The 25,331-nt window shown below is 39.7% G+C and overlaps 1 protein-coding gene across 2 annotated transcripts in view; it reads right to left on the bottom strand.

Moving 5' to 3' along the window:
- itfg1 (integrin alpha FG-GAP repeat containing 1) overlaps positions 1-25,331 on the bottom strand; it is a 172,149-nt gene that overhangs the window by 74,970 nt on the left and 71,848 nt on the right. For both annotated transcript variants that reach the window (XM_061814835.1, XM_061814836.1), the window contains exon 9: positions 24,966-25,060. In XM_061814835.1, coding sequence (XP_061670819.1) covers positions 24,966-25,060 — 95 coding nt within the window. The remainder of the gene's footprint in view (positions 1-24,965; positions 25,061-25,331) is intronic.

The following is a 25,331-nucleotide window of genomic DNA, read 5'->3' as shown; positions in this document are numbered from 1 at the left end:
TCCTCTCTCTCTCTCTCGCTCTCTCTCTCTCCTCTCTCTCTCTCTCTCTCTCTCTCTCTCTCTCTCTCTCTCTCTCTCTCTCTCTCTCTCTCTCTCTCTCTCTCTCTCTCTCTCTCTCTCTCTCTCTCTCTATATATATATATATATATAATACACAGCGGAACAACTGGTTAGAGCATTGGCCTCAGTTCTGAGGACCAGGGTTCAAATCCTGTATGGAGATTGCATGTTCCTGTGGGTTTTTTCTGGGAACTCCGGTTTCCTCCCACATCCCCAAAACATGCATGAATTGGAGACTCTAAACTGCCCTTAGGTGTGATTGTGAGTGCGACTGTTGTTTGTCTCTATGTGCCCTGCGATTGGCTGGCAACCAGTTGGCTGTTTTCGCTTGCCCGATGACAGCTGGGATAGGGTCCAGCGACCCTTGTTAACTCATTGCAACATTCTGCTAATTTTGTACGTGTTTCGGGTTGAGAGTTCGGCATTGTTTAAATTTGAGAAATGCTGGTCCCTATTCCCGTTCTATATTTTGATTCAAGTTCCAAATTATTCTCGTTTCTGATTCTTTTAGGGGGCTGTGTGAAAAAAAACATTGCACGATTTAAATAAAGTGTGACTAAATTATGAAGATTCATTTTCTTAGCAGCCTGCATCAAAGACTAAAATGAATAATTTATTCGGGGTTCTTTATAACCATGATCAATATCAAACCTATAAACTAAAAGACCACATGTGTGGAACCCACCCAATTGACTTCTTATCCATTAATTAATGTTTCAACTGAAAGTTGGATGTTGCCTTGTTAAAATCATTATTTGGAACTGTTTTCTCACACCAAATGATTTATGTGTGCAAGTTTGAATTTGTCTTCCTGTTTTCAACTTGTAGTCTTTTATGTTGAAGGGTACGCACCGGAATTTAGCAATTTTGGTATGAAAAGTAACTTCACACAAGCACCTGTGATGTAGTTATTTATCTATTTTTTTAATGGATGGATCCAAACCCAGTCAACCGATCGCTTTCCCTCCCCACCGACGAGACACAAGGTTAGTGTTTGTGAAACTGAAAGACATCGTTTATGTGAAATTTGTCTCATTTCGTTGCGATTCCAACAACTGCTGACATATTTATTGTCTCTCATCACATACATGGCCAATAAAGCTGATTCTTTTTAGGGCTAATGTTTCGGGATATCGATTGGGTTAGATTTAGGGATTTATGGAAGCAGCACCGGTGAGCCCCACTGACTGGATATCAGGGTACAGAATCAACATGAATAGCACTTAATACTGTATATAGCCTAACACGGGCCACTACACTACCAGTGCTCCCAGGGAAATACCTAATAAATGGCTCCCAACAGGGGGATTGCGGTTCTTCCAACAATCCATTACTATTTCATATAGTATTGCTCAAACACAAGAGGCAGACAAAGACACACTGAATCAAGGCAGAAAATATTGCAGAGTATATAGATCTCTTTGGACCTTTGTGTGCATTATGGCTCATCTGCATTGCATGGCTATCCATCCAATAAGCGTCATCTCATGCAACACGCCATGGAATGAAAAGAGACCATCACTCGACTATTCCTTGATATACATACAGCAGTTGTGTTGCGTGTTTATGGATTAAGCAGGGTCCACTAAAATACTACCGTGGTGTTAATGCAAAAGAAGGGGTTAGAGGCTGGGTCATCTGTCACCACATGAACATGGAAGTGTTAAGATCCAAATGACCGAGTAAATGATGATCAGAGGTGAGTAGTAATGCACTCCATGTACTCTACTACATTTACTCAAGTAACATTTTTCATAAACTGTACTTGTCAGAGGACTTTAAATGTACCGTACTTTTGACTTTTACCTGATCATTTATGTGAAGAAGGATTGATGCTTTTATTCTGTCACAATTATTGAAATCCCATTTGTCACTTTTATTCATCCATTCCTGTGTGTGCATGTCTATTTTTGGACTCCATATATGACTTCCACATAGGGTGCCCCTTGCGCCAATCAGATGACACAAAGCAGTCCAAGCCAATCAAAATGATTCATTTTAGCCGGAGGGGGGAGTTTAAGTTCCAGACTTTGAAAAACAACATCTTTGTCATGCAACTCTTAAATTGTGACTGCCCAAACTCTTTCAGCTCAATTCTAACTTAATAAAAAAAAGGCATACATACTGTATAGGGGCTGATACGATACATCAAAACAATGTATATTCTTTATTATATCCATTTTACTTCAATAGTTTTGTTCTTGTGACTTTTTCTAATGATTCAAGGAACTGACCATAATTTCTCGAGTATAATTTGTCCTGAAGTATAATGCGTACCCCCCAAAGTTGACCTAAAAAAAATAATCAGGAAAACCCTTCTACCAAAGTACAATCTGCACCACTTATTTGGTGCTACCCATTTGCTCAAAATATTTGGAATTATCTGTATTTAAATTTTGTTAGGTTTGTACTTCTATTGTTTTTCAAAAAACTGTCTGTACAACAATCATTAAAAATCTTTGGTAAAATAATCTCGCGACAGGCCAGAGGACACACTTGTCCTGGTCCCTCTAATTGTCAGAATAGAATCCCTCAACTAACTAAAATATATGCTCAATGATGGCATAACATTTTATTAATACTGTTAATAAAATATATTATAGTCTTAAATAAATAAAATATTTAACATTGTTTAAATTAAAAAAAATTGCATTAAATATTTGTGCATACAACTTTGTGCATAGTGCAGTTTATTCACTACATTATACATCCTTGGCCAAGACTTCAAAAGAAGCATCTGACTCATCTCCAATCTGAAAAATATCCATGGTGGCTACCTTCAGTGCTTCACTGTCAAACTCATCATTGATGACTTGGTCCAGTTCCGATGCCTCCTGTATTGCATCATGAACATCCCATCTTACTCCCACATCATGTCATCCTCTGTGCTATTCATACGGTTTGTGAGGAAACATTTTTTGAATTCCAAGAGTTTTGGTTCCGCAGCGTAGCCACATTTAAAAAAAAGCGAGCATTTCAATAGTGTTTGCGCTCCCGTTTTTTTTTTATGTGCCCATGACGCTCGTACTACGTAGTTTGAGCTCACACTGTTTTGATAGCCACCCGAAGCCATTGAGCTATCGTTGTTTCGGACTGCTGTGCTACTTCTGGGTTGGCAGTGTCATTGGCTGAAGTGATGACACATTTCTGTTAAAAGGCACCGCAACTAGCCGTTGTAGTCGACATCTTTTCTTAGTTTAAGTTAAAACAAACTCACGGGCAGTTGTTTCTGATCTTTGGTGCGGTACCAATAAAGATGCTATGCTAATGATCGTAAAATGCAATGCCCCCCCCCCAGTAGGTCAGCGTTCAGAGTTTAGGTTGGTGGTGCATATTACCATAATATATATAAATCTGCAACATAAGATATTGAATATCATACCGAAATGTACATGTATACCTTTTTTACCACTCTATGTACCTGTATGAGTACACAATATGATTGTATTTTTTTATTTTTCATCCATACCTAAATATAAAGCACTATATTAACTTTTTGAAAATATTTTTAAAAAGAAAATATTCTTCTATCCTGCCTTTTTAGTTGAACTGTGCATTTGTTCTCCAGAAACAGGCAGAGATAATAAGTAACTAACCTCTCAACACTATCTTTGCAAATATATTACTAAAATCACAAAAGATTGTGTCCTGGTTTAATATCCAAAACAAACTTGTTGTAAGAAGTTGAATCTCAGGATTGACTGCCAGATCAGGGACCATCCAATACAAGTAACTCTCTTGCTCCTTACCTGAGCCATTTGAATGAGGGGCTGGCAGGCCCAGGACAACTGACTGTTGCTTCGAGATACACACGGACCTGCACTGTCGTAAAGATAAAGAACTATAGAAAAATTCTGATATTACATGATGGAAAATAATGTACCCTCAACCAATCTTTTAATGGGTGGTATTCTAACTGGTCTCCCCACATTCCATTGGTAAGTTCTGAATCCTGAAATCTGGTCTGAAGGCTCGGTTAAAGTCCTGGATTAAAGGGGTTGGAATAGGGGTTTGGTCCCCAAATTCAACTCCAACAGTCACAGTTTAGGGTTGTTTTGCACATCAGTGACAGACAGTGTTGCAATGCATGAAATGGCGGCATGCAACGGCAACATTAAAACCCAAATGGGGGACACAAACAAAAATAAGAAAAATAAGGCTGTCAGACCCGTGTCGACTTGTCAGAGAGTGCCTGTCACTTCATTAGCCAAGGAAATTAAAACAGGAGTAGCGACGTTGGAGTTTCGGGGTTAATGCCAGGGAGCTGGCACAAGACAGACAACAAGGCAATTGAATTACTTTTCAAAGGAGCCATGTTACCAAGTAATGGCTTTTTATGATCCCGCAGAGGTAATAAGAGAAATTAGGAGTGCTGCTGAGATGGAGATGGGCGACTAAATGGGAAAAGGATTGGATGACAGCATAGCATTTTGTTCTGAATAGCAATTTATACAGTTGTACCTTAATAGTTGTTGCGTCTAAACTCAGAAGCCATATTTCAAGGCTGATGTTAAAACAAATAGGACAGTATAAATTCATGAAACATTCAAAAAGACTTTTCAGAATGATAATTTTAATCAGAATAAGCACAGGAATGCTTCCAAAGACCGGCACGGTGAACGATGGTTCGTACATCAGTCTCACAGTTCTGAGTACCCAGGTTCAAATCCATCCTTGCCTGTGTTGAACTTGTTTTCCCTTCAGTTTTTTCCTGGTACACCAGTTTCCTCCCACATTCCAGAAACATGCAGGGCAGGTTAATTGTGCACTCTAAATTGCACTAAATTTGCAAAATTTTACGTGTCCTATGATTGGCTGGTAGCCATGCCAAAGAGTGGGACCTGACCTAAACATTTCAGTTCAAATACATGATATTCAGACGCTTGTGCACTGAGCACCTGCAAGTGTGAAAAACCACTGGGTCTATGTGCCATGTGACTGACTAGCAACAAGTCAGACTATAGATCATTGTGTCAAACTCATCACCCGGGGCCCATGTTCAGCTCACCATTGAGATATTGCTTTTTCTAGTCAACAACCACCGTGTAAAAAAAAACAATCACTAATAGAACTTTTTTTACTGGCTTCTATCTTCAAAACCATCCATTGTCTGAGAAGCTAATCCTCACAAGGGTCGCGGAGTGTTGGAGCATATCTCAGCAATCTTCAGGCAGGAGGTGGGGTACATCTTGAACAACTTCCCAAGCAATCACAGGACAAAACACAATTCACACTCACACCTATGGACAGTTTAGAGTCTCAAATTAAACTGCCATGCATGTTTTTGGGATGTGGGAGGAAACTGGAGTGCCCAGAGAAAACCCATGCAGGCATGAAAAAAAGATGCAAACTCCACAGAGGTGGGGTCGGGATTTGAACCCCGGTCCTCAGAACTGCGAAGTAGACAGTCTAACCACCGTGTCATCACTTAAAACTAGTTATTTATGAATATTTTGTGTGTATGTAATATGAGGCAATCATACATCTATATGATAAAAAAATGTTCACCATCATAATGGCCCTCCGAGGGAAAACACAAGTACGTGTATTATGTGGACCATGACAGAAATTAGTTTGACCCCGTGATATAGAGATCGTGCACATAACTTCACCATTTTCACGGTGCCATATAGCCGGTCAAACAGAGCTGAAAAGACCAGAAAATATCAATGGATTTTGGCAATTAAACATGATGGATGTTGCCCAACCCAAATACACATATGCCTGCGTAGCGATCACCATTTCAGGTAGGAATTATTCCTCTCAATCTCAAATTACCAAAAAGTATTATAATCCCAAATTGGCTCATTTGAGAACAATGCATGTTAAAGAAAAATTGTCGCAGAGGTTAACGGAGATTAAGTGTGACCGCAATCGCTTCAATGTACGTTCCATGAAGACGACCTTTTTTTTTCCCCTCAATCATAGTTAATGAATGCGAGTTTGTGTAAAACCAGGGGTCATTTATTTAAATATTGGTATTTGTATTGAATACTATCTGAAAAGATCGATGGATTCTGGCAAAGGTTAACGTGTCGTCAAACACGTCACTATGTGGGATTTATTCCTGATGAGAACAGATCCACCAACAACGTATTCGTATGCGTCCAGACTTTTATAAGCTTTCAAACCTTTCCGTGTAAATCTCAACAATTTACTCACCAGATCCATGTGTATATCCAGTTGTCCAACACAAGCGGAAGCGAATTAACAGTCCAATTTCTTATCGGGGAAAACATTGATTTCGGCATTAAATACGGGTCCTCTATGCCAAGTTCATCTAATTTTTCCATGTACCGTCGTTTATTTTCAGCTTCTAAATTTCTGACGGTATTGGACAAGACTCTGGGCATCGTATTACAAGACATATTTCCGTGTCGTCTCCAACTGACTTAGCATTGAGCAAAGCTTTGCTTGACCGGCAACATGGCGAGGTAAGGAAAAGCTACGTGATTTTATGATGTAGGTGCATGAGCTCTATAGTTGCTTTAGATTCCCCACTATCTTGAAAAGGGTAGATGGGAGAAAATTAGTATTAGCATTAGTAATGCCAACATGTAGCGTTAAGTACAATACTCATCGGCATATATTTTCCGGGCTCCATGAATATAATTGTACCTAAAGTTTAGCTTTAGTTTTTATTCAGTTTGGGTGTCTTCTCCTTGACATCAATTCATGTTCTCACCTTCAGGCTAAGACAGGAAAAATATGTGAGGCTTAAAAAAATAGTATGGTTTATGTGAAAATTGTGTTATATTTAGTGTGGGTATTACAGTGGTGTGAAAAATGTTGGTCTCCTTCCTGATTTACTAGTTTTTCACATGTCACACTGAAATGTTTCCCATCATTGGAAAAAAAATACATAAAGAAAAGTAAACACAAAATGAAATTAATACATTTTGTAGAGCTTTGGGACTCCAGCGAACCACAATCACAAATGGTGAAAACACAGGAAAACCGCCTCAAGAGTGGCCAGCCGACCAAAATTACCCCAAGACTAATGCACTTGATCATCAATTGCATTCAAACCACTATGTCATACAGGTCAGGCTCATTTTGACCTGTGTTGTGCATAAAACAGTGGAAAATAATGGAATCTGATGGAAGGAGAACATTCATCTTTGACCAACTACCGATGATTTACACTGTGAGGCTAACATAGGCATGGCTCAGGTGGTAGAGTGGTTGTCTCCAAACCAAAAGATTGTGGGTTTGATCCTTGGTTGCTCTGACCACGTCCGAGTGTACCTTCGCAAGCTACTGAACCTGAAGATCCAGTCTCTTCTTTCAAAAACAAAACAAATTGACCACTCTTGCATAAAATATGAAATATAATCATGCAACAGTCATGAAATTCAAAAGTCAAATGTTTCAGAACTTTTAGCCACACAAGTTCAATGTCCTAAAAATTAAGTCTGGCTCCTGACAAGTCATGCAACTCGAGTCCCCCTCTTCTGATATTCTTCCACAACAGCCCGAGCAGAGTATTTCAAGAGTTGTAATAAGTAAAAGAAAAGCAGCTGTCCTCAATTCTGATTAAATTGTACCAAGATTTATTTGAAATAGGATAAATCAGGAAACAAAAAGGGGGACAAGAATCCCCCAAATGCAGAAAGCGAAATGCAAATGCAGTCAAAGTGGTTGAAATGCAAATCATGCAAGGGTGACTTTTAAGGCAGGCACAAGAGTCAATGTTTAGATTTTGAGTGAGCACATCGCTGGTTCTCATTACTTCATTACTGTTTTCCATGAACATCCCCCTCCCCCACATATCATACTGATCAATCTGGATTTTTTTTTTTCCACATTCGTTCGATTGCATCAAACTTACTGAACTCTTGTAGTTATTCGTAACATCAGGAGTGTTCAAACATGCAAGTCTTTAAGTTGATACCAGAAGCAAAATGTACTGTATTTGGGAACTAGGTTGTACTACAGGGAACATTCATCCATCCATTATATGAGCCGCTTATCGTCAAGAGGGTTACGAGAGTGCCGGAGTCAATCCCAGATATCTTCAGGAACGAGAATGGGTACACCCTGAACTGGTTGAATGTTCATTTTTCATTTATTTTGCTAAATAAAGCTACTGAACGGGTCTGGTCCATTTCACTCTCAAGAATAACTGTGTTCATTCTGTAAAAGTTCATCTGAAATCGGCACAAATAAACTTTCATTATAAATGTTATTAAAAGTGATCCCGTTTAATAAAAAGAGACAGGTAAACAGGAAGAGTCCCCACCATTTTTTTCAAGAAGTCTTAGTGTTCCCATTACTATAATCTACAGGCGGTCCTCAAATTACATGGTACTGGACTTATGCTGTTTTGACTTTATGATGCTTGAGTCTCGTCTGCCATTGTGTCTTTAGCACCAAAGTGTAGAGCAGGGGTCAGGAACCTTTTCGACTGAGAGAACCATGAAGGCCAAATATTTTAAAATGTAATTTCAAAAGAGCCATACAGTATTTTAAAAACTAAGCACAGGTGTATTTTTGCATTTATGTAAAACCAACACTTTTAGAGTACAATAAATCTCTAAATTATTTTAAATAAAATTGTTACGCTTTTGGGCGGCACAGTGGATCAGGTGGTAAAGCATTGGCTTCACAGTTCTGAGGTCCCGGGTTCAATCCCGGACCCCCCTATGTGGAGTTTGCATGTTCTCCCCGTGCCAGCGTGGGTTTCCGCCGGGCACTCCGGTTTCCTCCCACATCCCAAAAACATGCTGTAGAAATAATTGTGATCATAATTATCATACATCTGCTTCCAATAATGAAATGCTTTGCTCTGCTCTAGATAACATGGCAGCCTCCTAGCAGGAGATAGCAAGAACAGAAACATCTAATCATTAGAACTGTTAGAACTGCTGCGTGTTAAAGAAATGATGACCACACATGTATTCAGCAGTCTTCCACACATGCACACACACATGAACAAATATGTACACCTTGTTTCAAACTGTTTTACTTGTCGTCTCCTTTTTGTAACATCCATGTAAATAAGGGGTGTCTTAAAACTAAATAAATAGAGGTGCTGAGGAAATGATAATCAGAGAGTGCAGTGGTGACTTGTACGAGACAGTTCCTCTTCTCTCTCCTCGCGAGACTTGGTGTCTTTGCTTCCTTTTTTGTCCTGTTTAATGAATGTCTGATTGGTCAACCTGACACATGCAACATTAATTGGACACTCTAAATTGCCCCGAGGTGTAATTGTGAGTGCGACTCTTTGTCTCCATGTGCCCTGCGATTGGCTGGCAACCAGTTCAGGGTTTAGCCCGCCTCCTGCCGGTTGACAGCTGGGAGGGCTCCAGCACTCCCCACGACCCTTGTGAGGATAAGCGGCAAAAGAAAATCGATGGATGGATGGATAATACGCTGTTGCTCACCAATGATGACAAAAGTACTTACCATTAATGCATCAGCTCGTGCTGCACAGTTTTGATGATGGCTTTGGAGTTCGTACATTGTCAGATTAAGCTTCACGCAGGCGTTGAGACTTCTATCCATTCGAATGTAATTAAATTTGATTTGTCATCATGCTGGTACGATGGTGACAGGTTCTTGCCGACAAAGGCATGTCTTTTGTTCATTTGATTATCTTGTCTTTATGCGAAGTTCGCAAAATGTTAATTGGCAACGTCAAGTATGAATGATTTGGCATACTCCCCATCTGTGAATTCAAAGAAACAGCAGAACCCTCCCTCTCCACAAAGGCTGTCCATTTTTGTTGAAAACTTTGGTAGTCCTCAATTTTTTCTTTGAGCGACCTTTGCCAAAAGCGTTTCCATAATTAGTTGTTCCGACAAGATCGGCGTTAAACCCTTCTGCGGCAGTGGACATTGCAAATTCTACAGCAACCCTAGTAGGGTAAAACTGTCTCTGCGTCAGTTGCGTTGCCTCCCAAAACAAACTACCCCAACCCCACTAGGACAAACCTTCTCTGCACAACAGAAATCACATGTACAGTATGTCGTTATGCGGGCTCCGTGAGCCATATACAACCACCAAAAGAGCCGGGGTATGGCTGGCGAGCCAGAGGTTCCTGACCCCTGGTGTAGAGTGTCTATGTGCCATAATTTACTCAGTATCCACGCCTTCTTCATATCATGACCCCAAAAAAGAAAGCAGACTCTACGGGCGATGGTGGTCCAGCCAAAAAGAAAGCTATTATGACAGAAACAAAGCTGGATATCATCAAAAGGTCAGAGAAAGGCGAGAACCATAGCCCTAACCTTTCAAAGGCTAAAGTGATCACAAAGCAGCATATACCCATCCTAATTGAGATGGAAAAATTACTTATAATTTGGATCAGAATTAATGTCGGCTTTCTATCAGCCTTATGTAACTGTAATTAAATTTCACTGTATATAAAGTAAAGAAAAAGTTCTTTAGATAGATATTTTGCTCCAGCTTGTGATTGAATCAGTGATCAGTTGATGTAATCATGCTCATTGGGTAGAATGTATTATATTTACAATTTCACAGCTGTGCGAAAATTAACGCGCTGAGTGCATCTCTCTACCTAAAATCACCTGGAAGTCAGTGAATGGGGCACTGATTGTTGCAAACAGCCTCTCAAAATATTCCCCACGCTCTCATTTATTGCCACCCATTTCCTCACTTTGCTGCCACCCGCTTCTTCCATAAACATGCAGCGGTTTTGCATAAAAACATAATACAGCTAAAAAAAAATACAGTACAGTGTATTTTATGTGGAGCCTCAAAACCCCATACAGGGTCATGTTGCAGCACACTGGCAGATATGTCGTTAAAATGGCTTTCTGCGTGGTGTCAAGGCTATAACGGCCACATCGCTCAAGGGTGATGTGGGCCTTAGTAACTTGCAATTGCAGTTTACCACTGATTCAAGCAAAGGGTGCTCAAGTTTTTATATAGTGGAGGAGGGATGAATCATGATTCAAGTGTGTCACTGGGGTGTATTTTAGCCATGCCCCCCAAAAAATCTGGAATCTTTGCACACATTTTCATCAATTACGCTTTAGAAACAGTTTTCACAGGGTTCATTTTCACAGGGTATGGAGCTCGTGCACCTATGTCATCAAAACCCGTCACTGGTGGGAAGTGTCAGTCAAACAAACCATTCTTCAATGCCTGGTCGGTTGGAGACGATGTGAAAATACGTCTCATAGCACGACACCTGGAGTTTTGTCCGATACTGTTAAACATTTAGGTACATGGAAAAATAAGACACACTTGGCATAGAGGACCCATATTTAATGCCAAAGTCAATGTTTTCGCCGATAAGAAATTGGGCTATTAACCAGCTTCCGCTTGTCTTGGACAACTGGATCTATACATGTATCTGGTGAGTAGGTCGATTTACACGGAAGAAAAGTCTGGACACATACAAATACTTTGTTGCTGGATCTGTTCTCAATCCAGAATAAATTCCACATAGTGATGGAGCCACTCAGATTTTTGTAATACAAATACAAACATTTAAAAAATGTCCCCTGGTTTTACACAAACTCGCATTCATTAACAATGATTGAGAAAAAAAAAAGACAGCGAGTCGGCTCTTCCGTACATGAAGCGTGCTGCGGCCACACGTTAAATTTTGGTAAACTTCTCCGTGACAAACTTTTTTTTTTTTTAAATATGCAGTGTTCTCAAATGAGTCCAGTGCGTATTTCAAAAAAGAAAAACTGCTGGGATAGTGCGTTGCAGCCACACGAACTTCGGTAAACCTCTGTGTGACCGACGGTTTATTTATTTTTTCTAAATACGCATTGAACTAATTTGAGAACAATACATATTAGAAAAAAAAAAATCCTGTCGGGGAGAGGTTTACCGAAGTTTAACATGTGGCCGCAACACGTTTCCATGTACGTTGGAGACGATTCCCTGTCTTTTTTTTTTTTTAATGCATTGTCCGCAAATGAGCCAACTTGGCATTATAAATAGTTCTTGGGAATTTGAGATTGAGAAGAATAATTCCTACCTGAAGTGAAGTAATCGCTACACAGTCATGTGTATTTGGTTGGACACCATCAATCACGTTTAATTGCCGAAATCCATCGATCTTTTCTTGTCTTTTTAGCTGGTATTCCACAGAATGCTCTCTTTGAATATCTTGTCTGTTCTAACAACCAACAGCACAACAAGTCTCCAACATTGTGTATATTCTGCTCCGGTTCAATGTCCCTCCACACTGATGAGCAGCTCTTTTTGACCGGAAATATGGCGCCGTGAAAATGGTGATGTCACATGCACGAGCTCTATAGGGTCTTTAGACTATTAACTATACACTGCAGTTCGCAGAGCACTTTGTGGGACACACCAAAAATCACAATTTCATCAGAAAATATTTTGAGAGACTTAAAAATTTACAGGCAGGTGTGCAAATATTCGGCCACTTAGAATAAGACCTCGGAGTTGAATTATGACACATTTTCAAAATTACTGAGTGAGGACGACACAAAGGCACTTTGTAGTGAGATCAACCCTGTACCCTGCCACACACACAAAATTCACTGGTGGAACTTCCCCCTGATTTCAGTGATTGATGGACTGCTAATAGAAAATGTATCAGTGGAATTTCAATGCGATTCTTTCTAGACTTTGTGAATTCTTGTAACATGACATTTTAGCATGCTCCCACTTTCAAAACATTAAAACGTGCCATTTGAATATCGTTTGTAACAGTGAAAAGCAGGGCATACCAAAGAGTTTAAAGGTCATGTCGTGCAAAAGGTTGATGAACGGGTATTACTTCATTTGTGGGTGTTAATAAGGTCATAGCAGGAGTCAAGAGATGGAGTGAGACCATGTGTCGGCATGGCCTGTCCAAGACCACCCAGCAGCTTAGCGTCGGCAGACTAGGCAAGGCCATCTAGCTATCCATCAGCGGCCTGATTGTTTTATTGCTTATTGCCAGCAGACTCTGGTTTGGGATGGGCAGAAGAGCTCGGACTCGCTGTGTAATTACTTATCAAATAACAAATTGTTACTCCTTGTACTGTTCTGAAGTAAAGAGATGGCTTTCTTCACCAAATGAAAAACTCAATTTGATTATTTAAAATCTATCTACAGCTCCCTGGTTATGTATGCCCTGGCCACATTTTTTTTGGGGGGGAAGGGGTCGCAGATTCAGTCTTAACACCTGAAAAACATATGTTGGCGGCTTTAAGCAACCTCTGTCAAAATGCTTCATTTTAGTTTAATACAGCCTTCTTTAGTTAACTGGGATCGGCTCTGGCACTCCCACGACCCTTGTGGGGATAAGCGTCTTGGAAAACGGATGGCTGTACAGTATGGCACTCCCATGTTAAGGAAACACTTTTGTGCCGCACAAATAACGCTAATACACTGGTCTTTAACCAGGATCCCTTGCTATACTATGGCTGTGGTCTGTTTTGCATGTCTCAGTGCAGTCAAAAGTGTAAATCAATGATGGCTAGCTGCTTCTACAAGATTAATTTCTAGTTAGCAGTAGCTGGCTAGCTTTCGTCAATCATCTATCACGATGCGTTGAATGAACTTTGTACAACTTCATCCAATTGATCTGAGGATGTCACATTCTGCTTTAAAAATTCATGCGACTTCTCGAGCACCGCCATGGGACAGGAGCCCCAATGAGAGTTCCACAGAGATGATTGTCTCAGCGAATAACGTGTCCTCGAGCCACATGATCAGCTAACAAAGCTATGGAAGAAGTCTGCATATGTACAGTAAGTCAGAGTGACAGTGAAAGTGAATGTGGCATCGCAATGTTGCAGCGCTTGTCAGAATAAAGAACATAGTATAATATTTTTTTATCCATTTGGTTCGATTAAAAAAAATATGATTTGGGATCCATTTTTGTTAGATATACGCACGAGCCAATTTGAATTACCACAGATTTTTTCGTGACTCTGCTGGTGATGGATGTGCTTTAACATGTTGAGTGGCGCTTTTATACTCGCGTGATGAGTTTTCAAACTGAAGTTGTGAACGAGATTTGACTTCTGTGCAGTGTCTTGCTGTTCTTTTGTGCTCAGGGAACAGAAGCTAATGCAGAGCTGATGTGTGAGCTTCAAAAGGCCAAGTGAAAGTGACCCCCGCCAAGGCCTTTGGGGTGGGCTTGCTAACCGACTGCCGGTTGAAACGTAGGATGATGCCATGTCGGTCCACTCTTAGGACTGCTGGAAGTGCTTACATGCAAACTATTATGTATTAGAATATGTTTACAAAGTCTCTTTACAATTAAAAGAAATATTCTGAAAGTATTTGATGAGATATGATAATCAGATTTTATAACATTGCATTTGTGCATTTCATAAAACCTTGATGAAATAGGTTCCGGTATATAAACCCCTGAAAAAAGACTACTCAAGAAAAGAAAGGCACAATGCGTGTCACGGATTATCCATTTTCAGTACCGGTTTTCAGCTATCTTCAGCCGAGAGGTGGCGTACAGCCTGAGCTGGTCTCCAGCCAATTACAAGGGATACATAAACATTTGCACTCATATTCATACCTATGAGGAATTTAGAGTCTTCGTTCAACCTACCATGCATGTTTTGGGATGTGCGATGAAACCACATCTGGAGTACCTGGAGAAAACCTACACAGGCACTGGTAGAACATGTAAACTTCACACGAGTGAGACAAGGTGAGGTGAGGTGAACCTTGGTCCTCAGAACTGTGAAGCAGATGTGCAAACTAGTCATCCACCATGCCGCCTGTATCATGGTTTATTGAAACAAAATTGGATACGTGGATTCAGTGAAACTCCAGGATTAAGCATGAAGTACAGCCACGGTTACAGTCGTAATATCTTCATGGCCGAAAAAAATTCAGCGAGAAAAGTAACACAGCAAGACATCAAGTACTCTCTTGATGTACTTTACTGTGCGAGTGGGGCCATACAGAGCTGCTTTAAATAAAAAAAAAAAAAAACAAACAAACATGAAATTCTAATATCATAGTTTCCATAGAGTGACAAATGACTGTCTTTTGTAGCAGCATGAAAGCTGACTTGATAGAACACCTGCTTCACATTTCTGAAGACCTCGGTTTGCCTGTGTGGTGTCTGCATGTTCTCCACGTATCTGCTTTTCTCTGCGTACTCTAGCAAAAGGTTCTCCGTGATAGCTGATTGTTTGGTACAGTGAAGGACGCCTAGAGTGTGTTACCGTGTTTTGCCGCAAAATTTAAGACACCACTGAGGGCTACTGAAGACATATACAGAAGAGGCAGAAAAGGTCCCCAACAAAACCTCAGTCATAGCTGTTCCCACAGAGCAGACAATACAGTACATACTACTAAGAACTGTAGGTGCTCCATATATGTACAAGTAGCAGTTGTTTGAAGGTTGATAATTATCCTAACATCTATGGTCATTTCACAAACCAGTCCATGGCATTTCACATTATATGTTCGCATTAATCAAGCAGACTCTTATTAAATTATATTACATGGTTTGGTTGAAAATTTTTATGTTTAAATTGGGGAGGGAATTTAATGCATTAATGGTGTTTAAGTACAAACAAATTAATTAGCTGAAAAATACTTACTTTAACCCCATTTTGTGTTCCAAACACAGCAATAACCTCAACTAAATGTTTCTTATAGTTGCCGATCATAGATGCACAACGATCTGGATGAATTTGGGCCCATTCCTTTTTACTAAACGTTTGTCGTTCAACAAGATTCCTGGGATGTCTGATGTGAATAGATCTCTGAAGGTAAAATCCATCACATCTCAATCGTATTGACATCAGGACTTGGGCCACTCCAGAACATGCATTTTTCCCTTGAAGCCATTCTGTTGTTGATTTGCCTTTGTGTTTTGAATCATTGTTGCAACTTGTTGCATCCAGTCTTGTCGCCTGCATGCTCTTTTAAGCTTCAACTGTGGTACAGATAGCCTTGAATTCTTTGGCAAAACATCTTTATAAACTAGTGAATCCATTAATGATAGCAATATGTCTAGGTCCTGAGGAACAAAACATGCCGATACCATGATGCTTACTCCATCATCCTTCACGGTTGGTGTAAGGTTCTAATATAGATGTGCGGTTCCATTTTTCCTCCACACTTGGTATTGTGTGTTCATCCTAAACAAATCAATCTTGATTTCATCTGTTCACAGAATATTTTGCAAGTAATGCTCTGTAACAGAGTGTTCTTCAGCAAACTTGAGACATGCAGCAATGTTTTTATTTATTTTGAACAGAGTAACGTTTCCTCCCTTGATGTCCTCCCATTAAACTCAATCTTGTTTGTGCAGTCACCTTTACAGGATGGCCACTCCTTGGAAGAAAACCAAAAGTGCCATACCTTCTCCATATAAAGGCAATGCGTCTAACCGTGAAGTGATGAACAACACTTTTAGATGTACCTTTGTAACACTTCTAAAGTTTTGATGTCAACCCGATTGAGATGCTGTGGCATGACGCAAAGAGATTCACACCGGACTTCCAATGAAACTTGAATACAGCAGTTTTGTAAATTGGAATGGTTCAAAATTCACCCTGAAAAGGTGTGCAAGTCTCGTCTGTAACTATAGGAAATGTTTGGTTGAGATTATTCCTGCCAAAGGAGGGTCCAACAAGTCATTAAATCCAAGGGTATGTTATCCTTTCCTCATTGCTCTGTGGACGTTTGTTATTTTCTATAAAAATATAAAAACATTTTTTGTGCAATATTTGTTTCAGCAGACTCAATTCTTGTGATGTAGCTGAAGATCGGACAACATTTTACGAACAATTTATGCAGAAACAAATTCTAAAGGGTTCACAGGCATTACAATTATAATGATAAATTATTGGATAATCTAATAATAGTAGCAGGCAAAACTTTTGTTTAATTACAAATGCTATTAATAGTGCCCTTGTTTACACAAAGGAAAACTGATCTTTTGAACAAAAGCCTCTTTCAGTTTCTGCAAAAACTGGAGTATTTGAGACATGAAAGAGACAGATGGGATTTTTCATCTTGTGACTTTCTCCAAGAATCAAATTAAATGGGACGTTTGCATTTTCACACAGTGCCATGGCTCCCCATAATCCCATATCTAGATAAATGGTGGTACAAGCGAGTATAAGATGTTTATTATGCCACACCTTCATTCTGTTTTTCTGCAGTTGCCTTTCACACTGGTGCCGGATCACCTCTGGTACTGGAAGGTTTCTGACCATGAACAGCCTTTTTAAGATCATGCCACAGCATCTCAAAATGATTCAGGTCAGGACTATGAATGGGCCACTCCAAAGTCTTCATTTTGTTTTTCTTCAACCATTCAGAGGCCCCGTAGCTAAGTGGTTAGAGCACTGGTTTGGTAAACCAGGGGTTGGGTGTTCGTATCCCACTGGGGCCTCCACTCCCTGAGAAGGGTTGCGTCAGGAAGGGCATCCGGCGTAAAAATTGTGCCAAACATAAATATGCGTTCATCTGAGATGACACGCTATGGCGACCCTGAAAGGGACAAGCCGAAAGAAACACACATTCAGAGGTGGACTTAGTGCTTTGTTTAGGGTCAATGTCTTGCTGCAGAATCCAAGTCAATTTTATCTTAAAGTCACAAACAGATGGCATTTTGGTTCAGCATTTTCACGTCAACATTAGAATTCATGGTTCCACTTATCAGGGAAAGTCTTCCAGGTCCTGATGCAGCAAAAAAGCCCTAGACAGTCACATTATCACTGGCATATTTTACTGTTGGTGTGATGTTCTTTGTTAAAAATGCATAGTTACTTTTAAAATAGATGTAACAGGACACACACCTTCCAAAAAGTTGAACTTGTCTTGTCAGACCACAGAGCATTTTCCCCAAATTCTTGGGGATTAAGTAGATGTCTTCTGGCAAAATTTAGATGAGCATGAATGTTAATTTTTCTGAGCACTTGTCTTTGAACTCTGCCATGCAGGCCATTTTTGCCCAGTCTCTTTCTTATGGTAGACTCATCAACACTGTCCTTAACTAACACAAATGAGGTTCTTTCGTTATTGTGGGGTTTGCACTCCTGGAGTAATTTTGGTAGGCTGGTGATTTCTGGGAACGTTTACCACTGTTCTATGTTTTTGCCATTTGTGGATAATGGCTCCTACTGTGGTTTGCTGGAGTCCCAAAGCTTTAGAAATGGCTTTATAACATTTTCCACTCTGACAAACCTCAGTTACTTGTTTTCTCATTTTGTTCCTGAATTTTTTAGATCTCGGGATGATGTCTGGCTTTTGAGGATCATTTGCTCTACTTCCCTTTGTCAGCCAGATCCTATTAAGTGATTTCTTGACTGAACTGGTGAGGCATTATCAGGCCTGGGTGTGGGTTGAGAAATTGAAATCACGCATGATAAAACCACAGTTTTTAACGGGCATGGGGGGAAGACAACCACTTTATCCATGTAGGTTTTCATTTTTTTTCCTTCTAATAAAAAGAAAAACCCACTTCATTTTGTGTTTAATTATGTTGTCTGAGTAATATTTAAGTTCGTTTGATGGGAAAAATGAAAGTATGACAAACATGGAAAAAAATAAAGTGGGAAAACACTTTTTCACACTGGTGTGGGAATGGAAGCATGTCTGCGAAAGCAGCTTAGGTGTACATTTTAACCATGAGCAAAATATACATTTTCTCTCTGATCTTGTCTCAGTTTACTCAAAAATGTACTTTGTGTGAGGTAAATACAAAGCTGTTATCTTGCTGGATGAATGGCAACATGGATACACAGGTTCGCTATACATTCTGCCATTTAAGTGGAATAGTGCTTCATTGTTCTTCCTTTCGCTGGGATAGATAGTTGACATTGTCGTAAATACTCTTTTTTTAGACCAATAAAGTCAAACTGAATAATTTCTTGCAGCAGAATCCCAGGTTTGTGGAATGTAAACAAAGTGAATAATTGTTGCAATTAAGATTATTTGCACATTTTCAACTATAACAGTGATTGTTGAGGTAAAACATAGCTGTTAGTCACAGATCATGACTAATGTAGTCTTGTTTTCATTTTAGGTTAACAGTTCAATGTTAAAAGTCAATTTTATTCCAAGTAAGAGTGTCTCTTATGAGCAAACGTCCACGTTCTACACCTGGAGCTTTATGACTGTGCCATGTTGTGTCAGAATATATTTTAAAGGGTAGAAATGGGTAGAAGCTACGCTGTCGTTATTTTATTCCAGCGAGGTGAACCTAAGGGCTGGAGAATGGGAAAGACTCATGAGGGCAGAGGCTTATTGGTGGGAGGCCGAACATGAAATCGGCGTACATGTACTGTAAATACAACACAAGCTGGTTTAGTGAGCAGGACAGTCCTTGAAAACCCAAGGACATCTTATCATGTGATTATTTAATTTTTTCTTATAATTCCACAGACCTTATCCATGCTATCATCTTCTTCCCCCTGCTCTGATGACATGTTCATCAAGTGGAAATGAATGCAACAGAAATAACTTAAATCCTCTCCATCAAATTCCCCCCCCCCATACACACACCCTCATGGAGCCACTTAATGCCAGTTCATTTTCTTGTCCTATTTCTTCTTTATCCCTTCTGATTGAGGCTGTTTGAAATAACATCTGCGTTTTGAGCCTGAAAAACAGACTAAAGGGAACTCAAATTTAATGAGGTATGCATCGTGCACGTCCATACGGCACTTGTGTCACATACATATTTTATCAATATTTGTATCCACATACAAAAGAGGCCTGGGTAAGAAAAAAAAAACATTTAAACTGTACTGTTCACTGTGTACGTCACATTGGGCAAAAAAACTGCAACAGACAATCTAAAGCGCTGAACGGATTGTAGGCACCATGCTACCCACTACAGGAGGATATATATATACACACACACACACACACACACACACACACACACACACACACACACACACACACACAACACACACACACACACACACCACACACACACACACACACACACACACACAGACACACACACACATTCTTTTTCGTTCGGCTTGTCCCGTTAGGGATCGCCACAGCGTGTTATCTTTTTCCATCTCAGCCTATGTCGTACATCCTCCTCTCTAAGACCCACTGTCCTCATGTCCTCCCTCACAACACCCATCAACCTTTTCTTTGGTCTTCCTCTCGCTCTTCTGCCAGACAGCTCCATCCTCAGCACCCTTCTATCAACATACTCACCCTCGCCTCTGAACATGTCCAAACCATCGAAGTCTGCTCCCTCGAACCTTGTCTCCAAAACATTCAACATTGGCTCCCCCTCTAATGAGCTCATTTCTAATCCTATCTAACGTGTTCACTCCAAGCGAGAAGCTCAGTGTCTTCATTTTTGCTACTTCAAGTTCTGCTTCCTGGGTGTTTCTTCAATGCCACCGTCTCTAATCCGTACATCATGGCCTCACCACTGTTTTATAAACTTTGCCCTTCATCCTAGTGGAGACTCTTCTGTCACATAGAACACCAGACACGTTTCGCCAACTGTTCCACCCCGCTTGGACGCGTTTCTTCACTTCCTTACCACACTCTCCATTGGTCTGTATTGTTGGCCCAAGTATTTGAAGTCGTCCATCTTCGCTGTCTCTTTTCCCTGGAACTTCACTCTTTCTCCTCTGCCCCTCTCATTCATGCACATATTTTCTGTTTTACTTTGGCTAAACTTCATTCCTCTCCTTTCCAGTGCATAACTCCATCTTTCTCCGCTGGTTCCCCGATTTCACTGCAGATCACAATATCATCAACGAATACATATATAAAATATTCATTTTTAAATATTAAACGATTCGTCACTTTAAACTGCTCCCTTTGCACAATTGACATTATACACTTATCTTTATAGAATTTACATCTTGCACGTCTTATAAGGAATAGTTCCTATAAACAGAAATGTCTCTTGTTCTTTGTTGTTGTTGCTATGTTCCTTGTTCTATATGTCATACCAGGGCAGCGCCGACTGCTGGAGAAAAATTCCTTGTGTGTTTTTACACACACTATTAATGCTGATTATGATTCTGAAAATCGGAATTGACCTGCAGTGTGAACATAGCATTAAATTTTTGTTGAAAAAAAAAAAATGACTAGAGAAGTGTGTCTACTGTTGTGGCTCGACTATGCATGTGTGTTTCTGTGTGGGCGGACATGGTGGATAAGTTGATAACATTTCTATTTTGGATTGGGAAGGGGTGGGGGGTAAGCAAGTGGAAGCTGGTTCTCTTGTGGCAGAAAATGGAATGAAAGGGAGCCAGGCGTCCTGCCAAATGGTAGGAACTAAACTGAAAAGACCATATGTGGGCGGTGGTGTGTGTGTGCGCGCACTGTGTAGGCATCAGTGCTTTAAAATTATTCCAGAGCACGGATCTAGAAGAACTTCTCAAGGTTGATCTATAAGATCTGCTAACAATTTTTGCCTCATTGGAAATAATAGGAAAGCTCCGCTGTGTAGAGTTGTGTTGGTACTTTTAACTACTTGTAACTTGTTCCTAGCGAGGTTACCACACATTTGATCAAGATAGAGGTTCCTCACTGATTTAGCACTGTAGTTAATGTTTTTAAATGTTTATGAAAGCAACAACTTGATAAAAGCAAGTTACAAATAGTAAAATATATCAGATGCAGAACAGCTCTGACAGCAAGCACCCATGTCTTGATTCATGTGTGTAAATTATGTCACTGCGCAGCATCCAAGATATTCTCAGCATGTTGAGTGTACTTCTAAATACTGCAATTGTTAAAAATTATATTATGATAATTGCTGTTAATTATCCCCTAAATAGTATTAATAGACCTTGTGTGTTTATCGCCCCTCTTCACCTCGCTATTGTGTTATTCTTTTATTAATGCTAGAGTCCTTCTTTTTCCCATTAATTATTCACGTTTTGAGAATATGATTCTCAGATGAATGTATAGTCACGGAATTATATATAAAATGTAATTTATAGACAGTATACTTTGCATAAAAAGGAATGCATGCCATTTGTATACAATATATGCACAGGTACAGTGTAACTTTTCTTAATGTGTTGTAATTTTTAAACTTTACTTGTTCCAACGTGCACTGCACACGATCGATGATATTTTACGATAAATTATTATGCATTACACACGATAAATTATGGTGAAAAAATATGTCACTGAACTCAGTTCTTAGAGGGTTCTCTAGTGAAGTTATCATACGTGACGATGGTGGTTCGTCTTTTGTTTTGTGCAACTTTTCAAGACTTGTGATCCTTTTTCCTATCTTATCTATAGCTTCTTGAGGCTAAATATCTTTTCACTTGTACTGTACAACATTTTTCTATCTGTAAAATACTCAAAGCACTTTAACACAACCCTCATGCTCACTGAAATCAAGTTTGCATTCAAGTTTCTCTCCTGATAGCGACATGACACAGGGGTTCGTCCCATGATGTTTAATTGTTGGTTTAATGCATATTTATTCACATTTTTTATCTGATCTGATGACATGAAAAAATAATTACATGTAAAATATATTAATTTAAGTAAAATTACCTGCCTTCTGGTTCATTTAAGGTGCTTTTAATTTAACACTTTGGCAGCACACCAAACTCGGTCAATAAACAAGCTGCTGCTTGGCTACATTCACTCTCCCGCCTAGTATACCTTACGCCGGCCCCCTACACTCTTAAAAGGGTGCACAGTACTTATGCAGCCCATCGATGTGGTTTACGATGACAGCGTCCTTATGTGCTGCCGACCACCGCTGCTGTTAGCAAAGCCGTTTGGGCAACATTGAGGGAAGACGATCTAGACTTCCTGCTTATGGTTACTTTCGAATACAATGATGAAAGTTAAAAAATAAATGATGTTATTTTAAGATGCAATGACTTTCGGAGGACACGGTGTCACAGTTGTAGAGTGTTGGCCTCACAGTTCTGAGGAACAGGGATCAAATCCAGACCCTGCCAGTGTGAATTTTGCACGTTCTCCCCAAGCCTGTGTGGGTTTTCTCCGGGCACTCCGGGGTTTCCTCCCACATCCGAAAAACACGCATTAATTGGAGACTCTAAATTGACTGCTGGGTGTGATTGTGACTGTTGTCTGTCTCCATGTGCCTTGCGACTGGCTGGCAACCAGCTCAGGCTGTACCCTGCCTCTTGCCCCAATGACAGCTGGTATTGGCTCCAGCACTCTCTGAGACCCTCATGAGGATAAGTGGCTCAGACAAATGGATGGATGGATGACTGTTGGAGTGTGTGCAAATAGAAGAATACGTGGTAAAACAAATGAGATTTTCTCTTTTTTAGCGAGAAAGGTTTGGTCTGAAAAAATGCATTGCAAAGCCAAAGTAGAAAGTGCAGGATGAGACTGTGTGTAATGTTAAAACTCCACCTTGGCACACCTTCATCGAGGATGAAAGAATAGACAAGACAATGTATAAAAAGCTAATTCTGTATTCTAAATATAAGGAGCAAAATAACAACCTTAAAACTGTTTGGGAGCACCATTCAGCTGTCAGCGTGTATTACAAAATATCTTGTGTAAGCAATAATTCAGTTTAAATCCAAGAAAAAAAGATGCGGACATCATTGTGAATTTAAAATAATAGATGAAACAAAGTTGGAAGCAGCCTTTCAAATTTATAGTTCATAGTTTTTCATTGGTTTGGTTTGGTTATTAATGTTTTTTTGTGTAGTGAAAAGAACATAGATTTGTACACATTTTCATTGTAAATTTGGAAAAACAAAATTGTTCTTAAAAGTGTTCTGATGGGAAAGCAAATGTTGTAATATGAATCTTTTTATGACTCATGTAACTTCATGAATGACACTGACCTGACTACAGTGGACACGTCTGATCTTGCTCACAGTGGTCAAAAGGAGCGCTCAGAGGCTACGTGTGTTTGTTCAGACATAAAAAATTAGAAGGACCGCTGGTTGGGGGTGTCCTGGTCCCTCTCAAAGCTAACTCCGGTCAGGAGGCAGGCTACATCTTGACCTTGACCTTAAGATACGTAAAGAGTGAAATGCTTGAAAAATGTTAAATGCTCTTAAGCAAAACCTACCTAATAAAAACTGTCTTGGTACACAAAGAACACGCAAACAGTCTTGATTTGCTATATTCAACTTGGGTTAGAGTATATGTTTTGCTGTGTATGGTTGGTTTCTGCCGGTACAGTGCGAAGAGAATCATTAAAAATACAAAGGCAAAAGACAAGAGTAGACCACTGTTAATCCACACACAAAAAGAAGCAACACAGTAACCGGAAGGCAATGTTTCCTACGCCTTAAGATGACAGCCATAATTCTGGAACATGATCAGAAACCTTGTTCTGATGTTTTTAAGTAAGCATGGGAATGTTGTCAAAGGGCTCACCAGGATTGCTTTTTAGTGAAGGGAAAGTCATGATTAGAAAGTCCCCCCACGCCCCAATACTGAAAAAAAAAAAAAAAAAAACATTTTTCATTTCTCAATGTCTGAATTTCCAGTGACCCTTATATTTGGTGCAATGATGCCCATGTCTGTTGCAAACCGCTTTCCTCCATAAGCACCCTGCAATCTCAGGAAAATATCAAATAAAAGTTTCCTTTCAGTGATGGTAATGTTTATTGTTATTTGGAAAATAGCTCATCATTTTGAAGGTGTTGGGATTGGCAGGGTAACCGATGAGGCATTTTCCGAAACAAACAAAAAGCTGCTATGAATTAAATATTTTCTATTTTATTGCGCATTTTATTTTGTCTATTTGAACTAGTTACTACTGCACTCATCGACTTCACTTGCTCCTCCAAAATAAGAGGAATTATTGATACCGTTTAGTGATGAAAAGAGAACCTTTTAAACTGGTTGTTTTGCATGTGGTGCTCAAATTAGAAAAATAAATAACCTCCCAAAAAGATAATTAAATGCAGATTTGAGCAAAACAAAAATTCTGTGGGAGAAACATAAATAGAGACAGAGAGCAGTGATGTTGCCTGAATGACAGTAGATCATTTCAGTTTGTGTGTACATGTGTGTACCTCTTTGGAGCCCGACTTGGCCAGGTAGATGGCACTTTGTTGGCAGGCTTCATCCAAACACACGGGTAGGAGGTGGTCCTGGTAGCCATCGCCATCTGCCAGAAAAATTAAATGTTATCACAAAAAATATATAAAAACAAAACAACAAAGAGAGAGCAAATTGGCAAGAACATAAAAATAATTCTGTGGCCTCCAGAGAGTTTTTTGACTTTATGTAGGTTTATGCTCTGAAATGCATGAGCAACTGAGACTTGACATTGAGATCATGTCCAATTGACACTTTCCTATAGAGGCTGACTTAAATTAGGATGTGGAGACATTAAGAACACAATACAGGTAAGCAATGAATTTTGATCTTAATGTCAA

Source organism: Syngnathoides biaculeatus, chromosome 3 (assembly GCF_019802595.1).
Source record: "Syngnathoides biaculeatus isolate LvHL_M chromosome 3, ASM1980259v1, whole genome shotgun sequence".
In the NCBI taxonomy this organism is placed as follows: Eukaryota; Metazoa; Chordata; class Actinopteri; order Syngnathiformes; family Syngnathidae; genus Syngnathoides; species Syngnathoides biaculeatus.
Note: the sequence above shows the minus strand (reverse complement) of the source record. Positions and strands in the feature narration are given on the sequence as shown.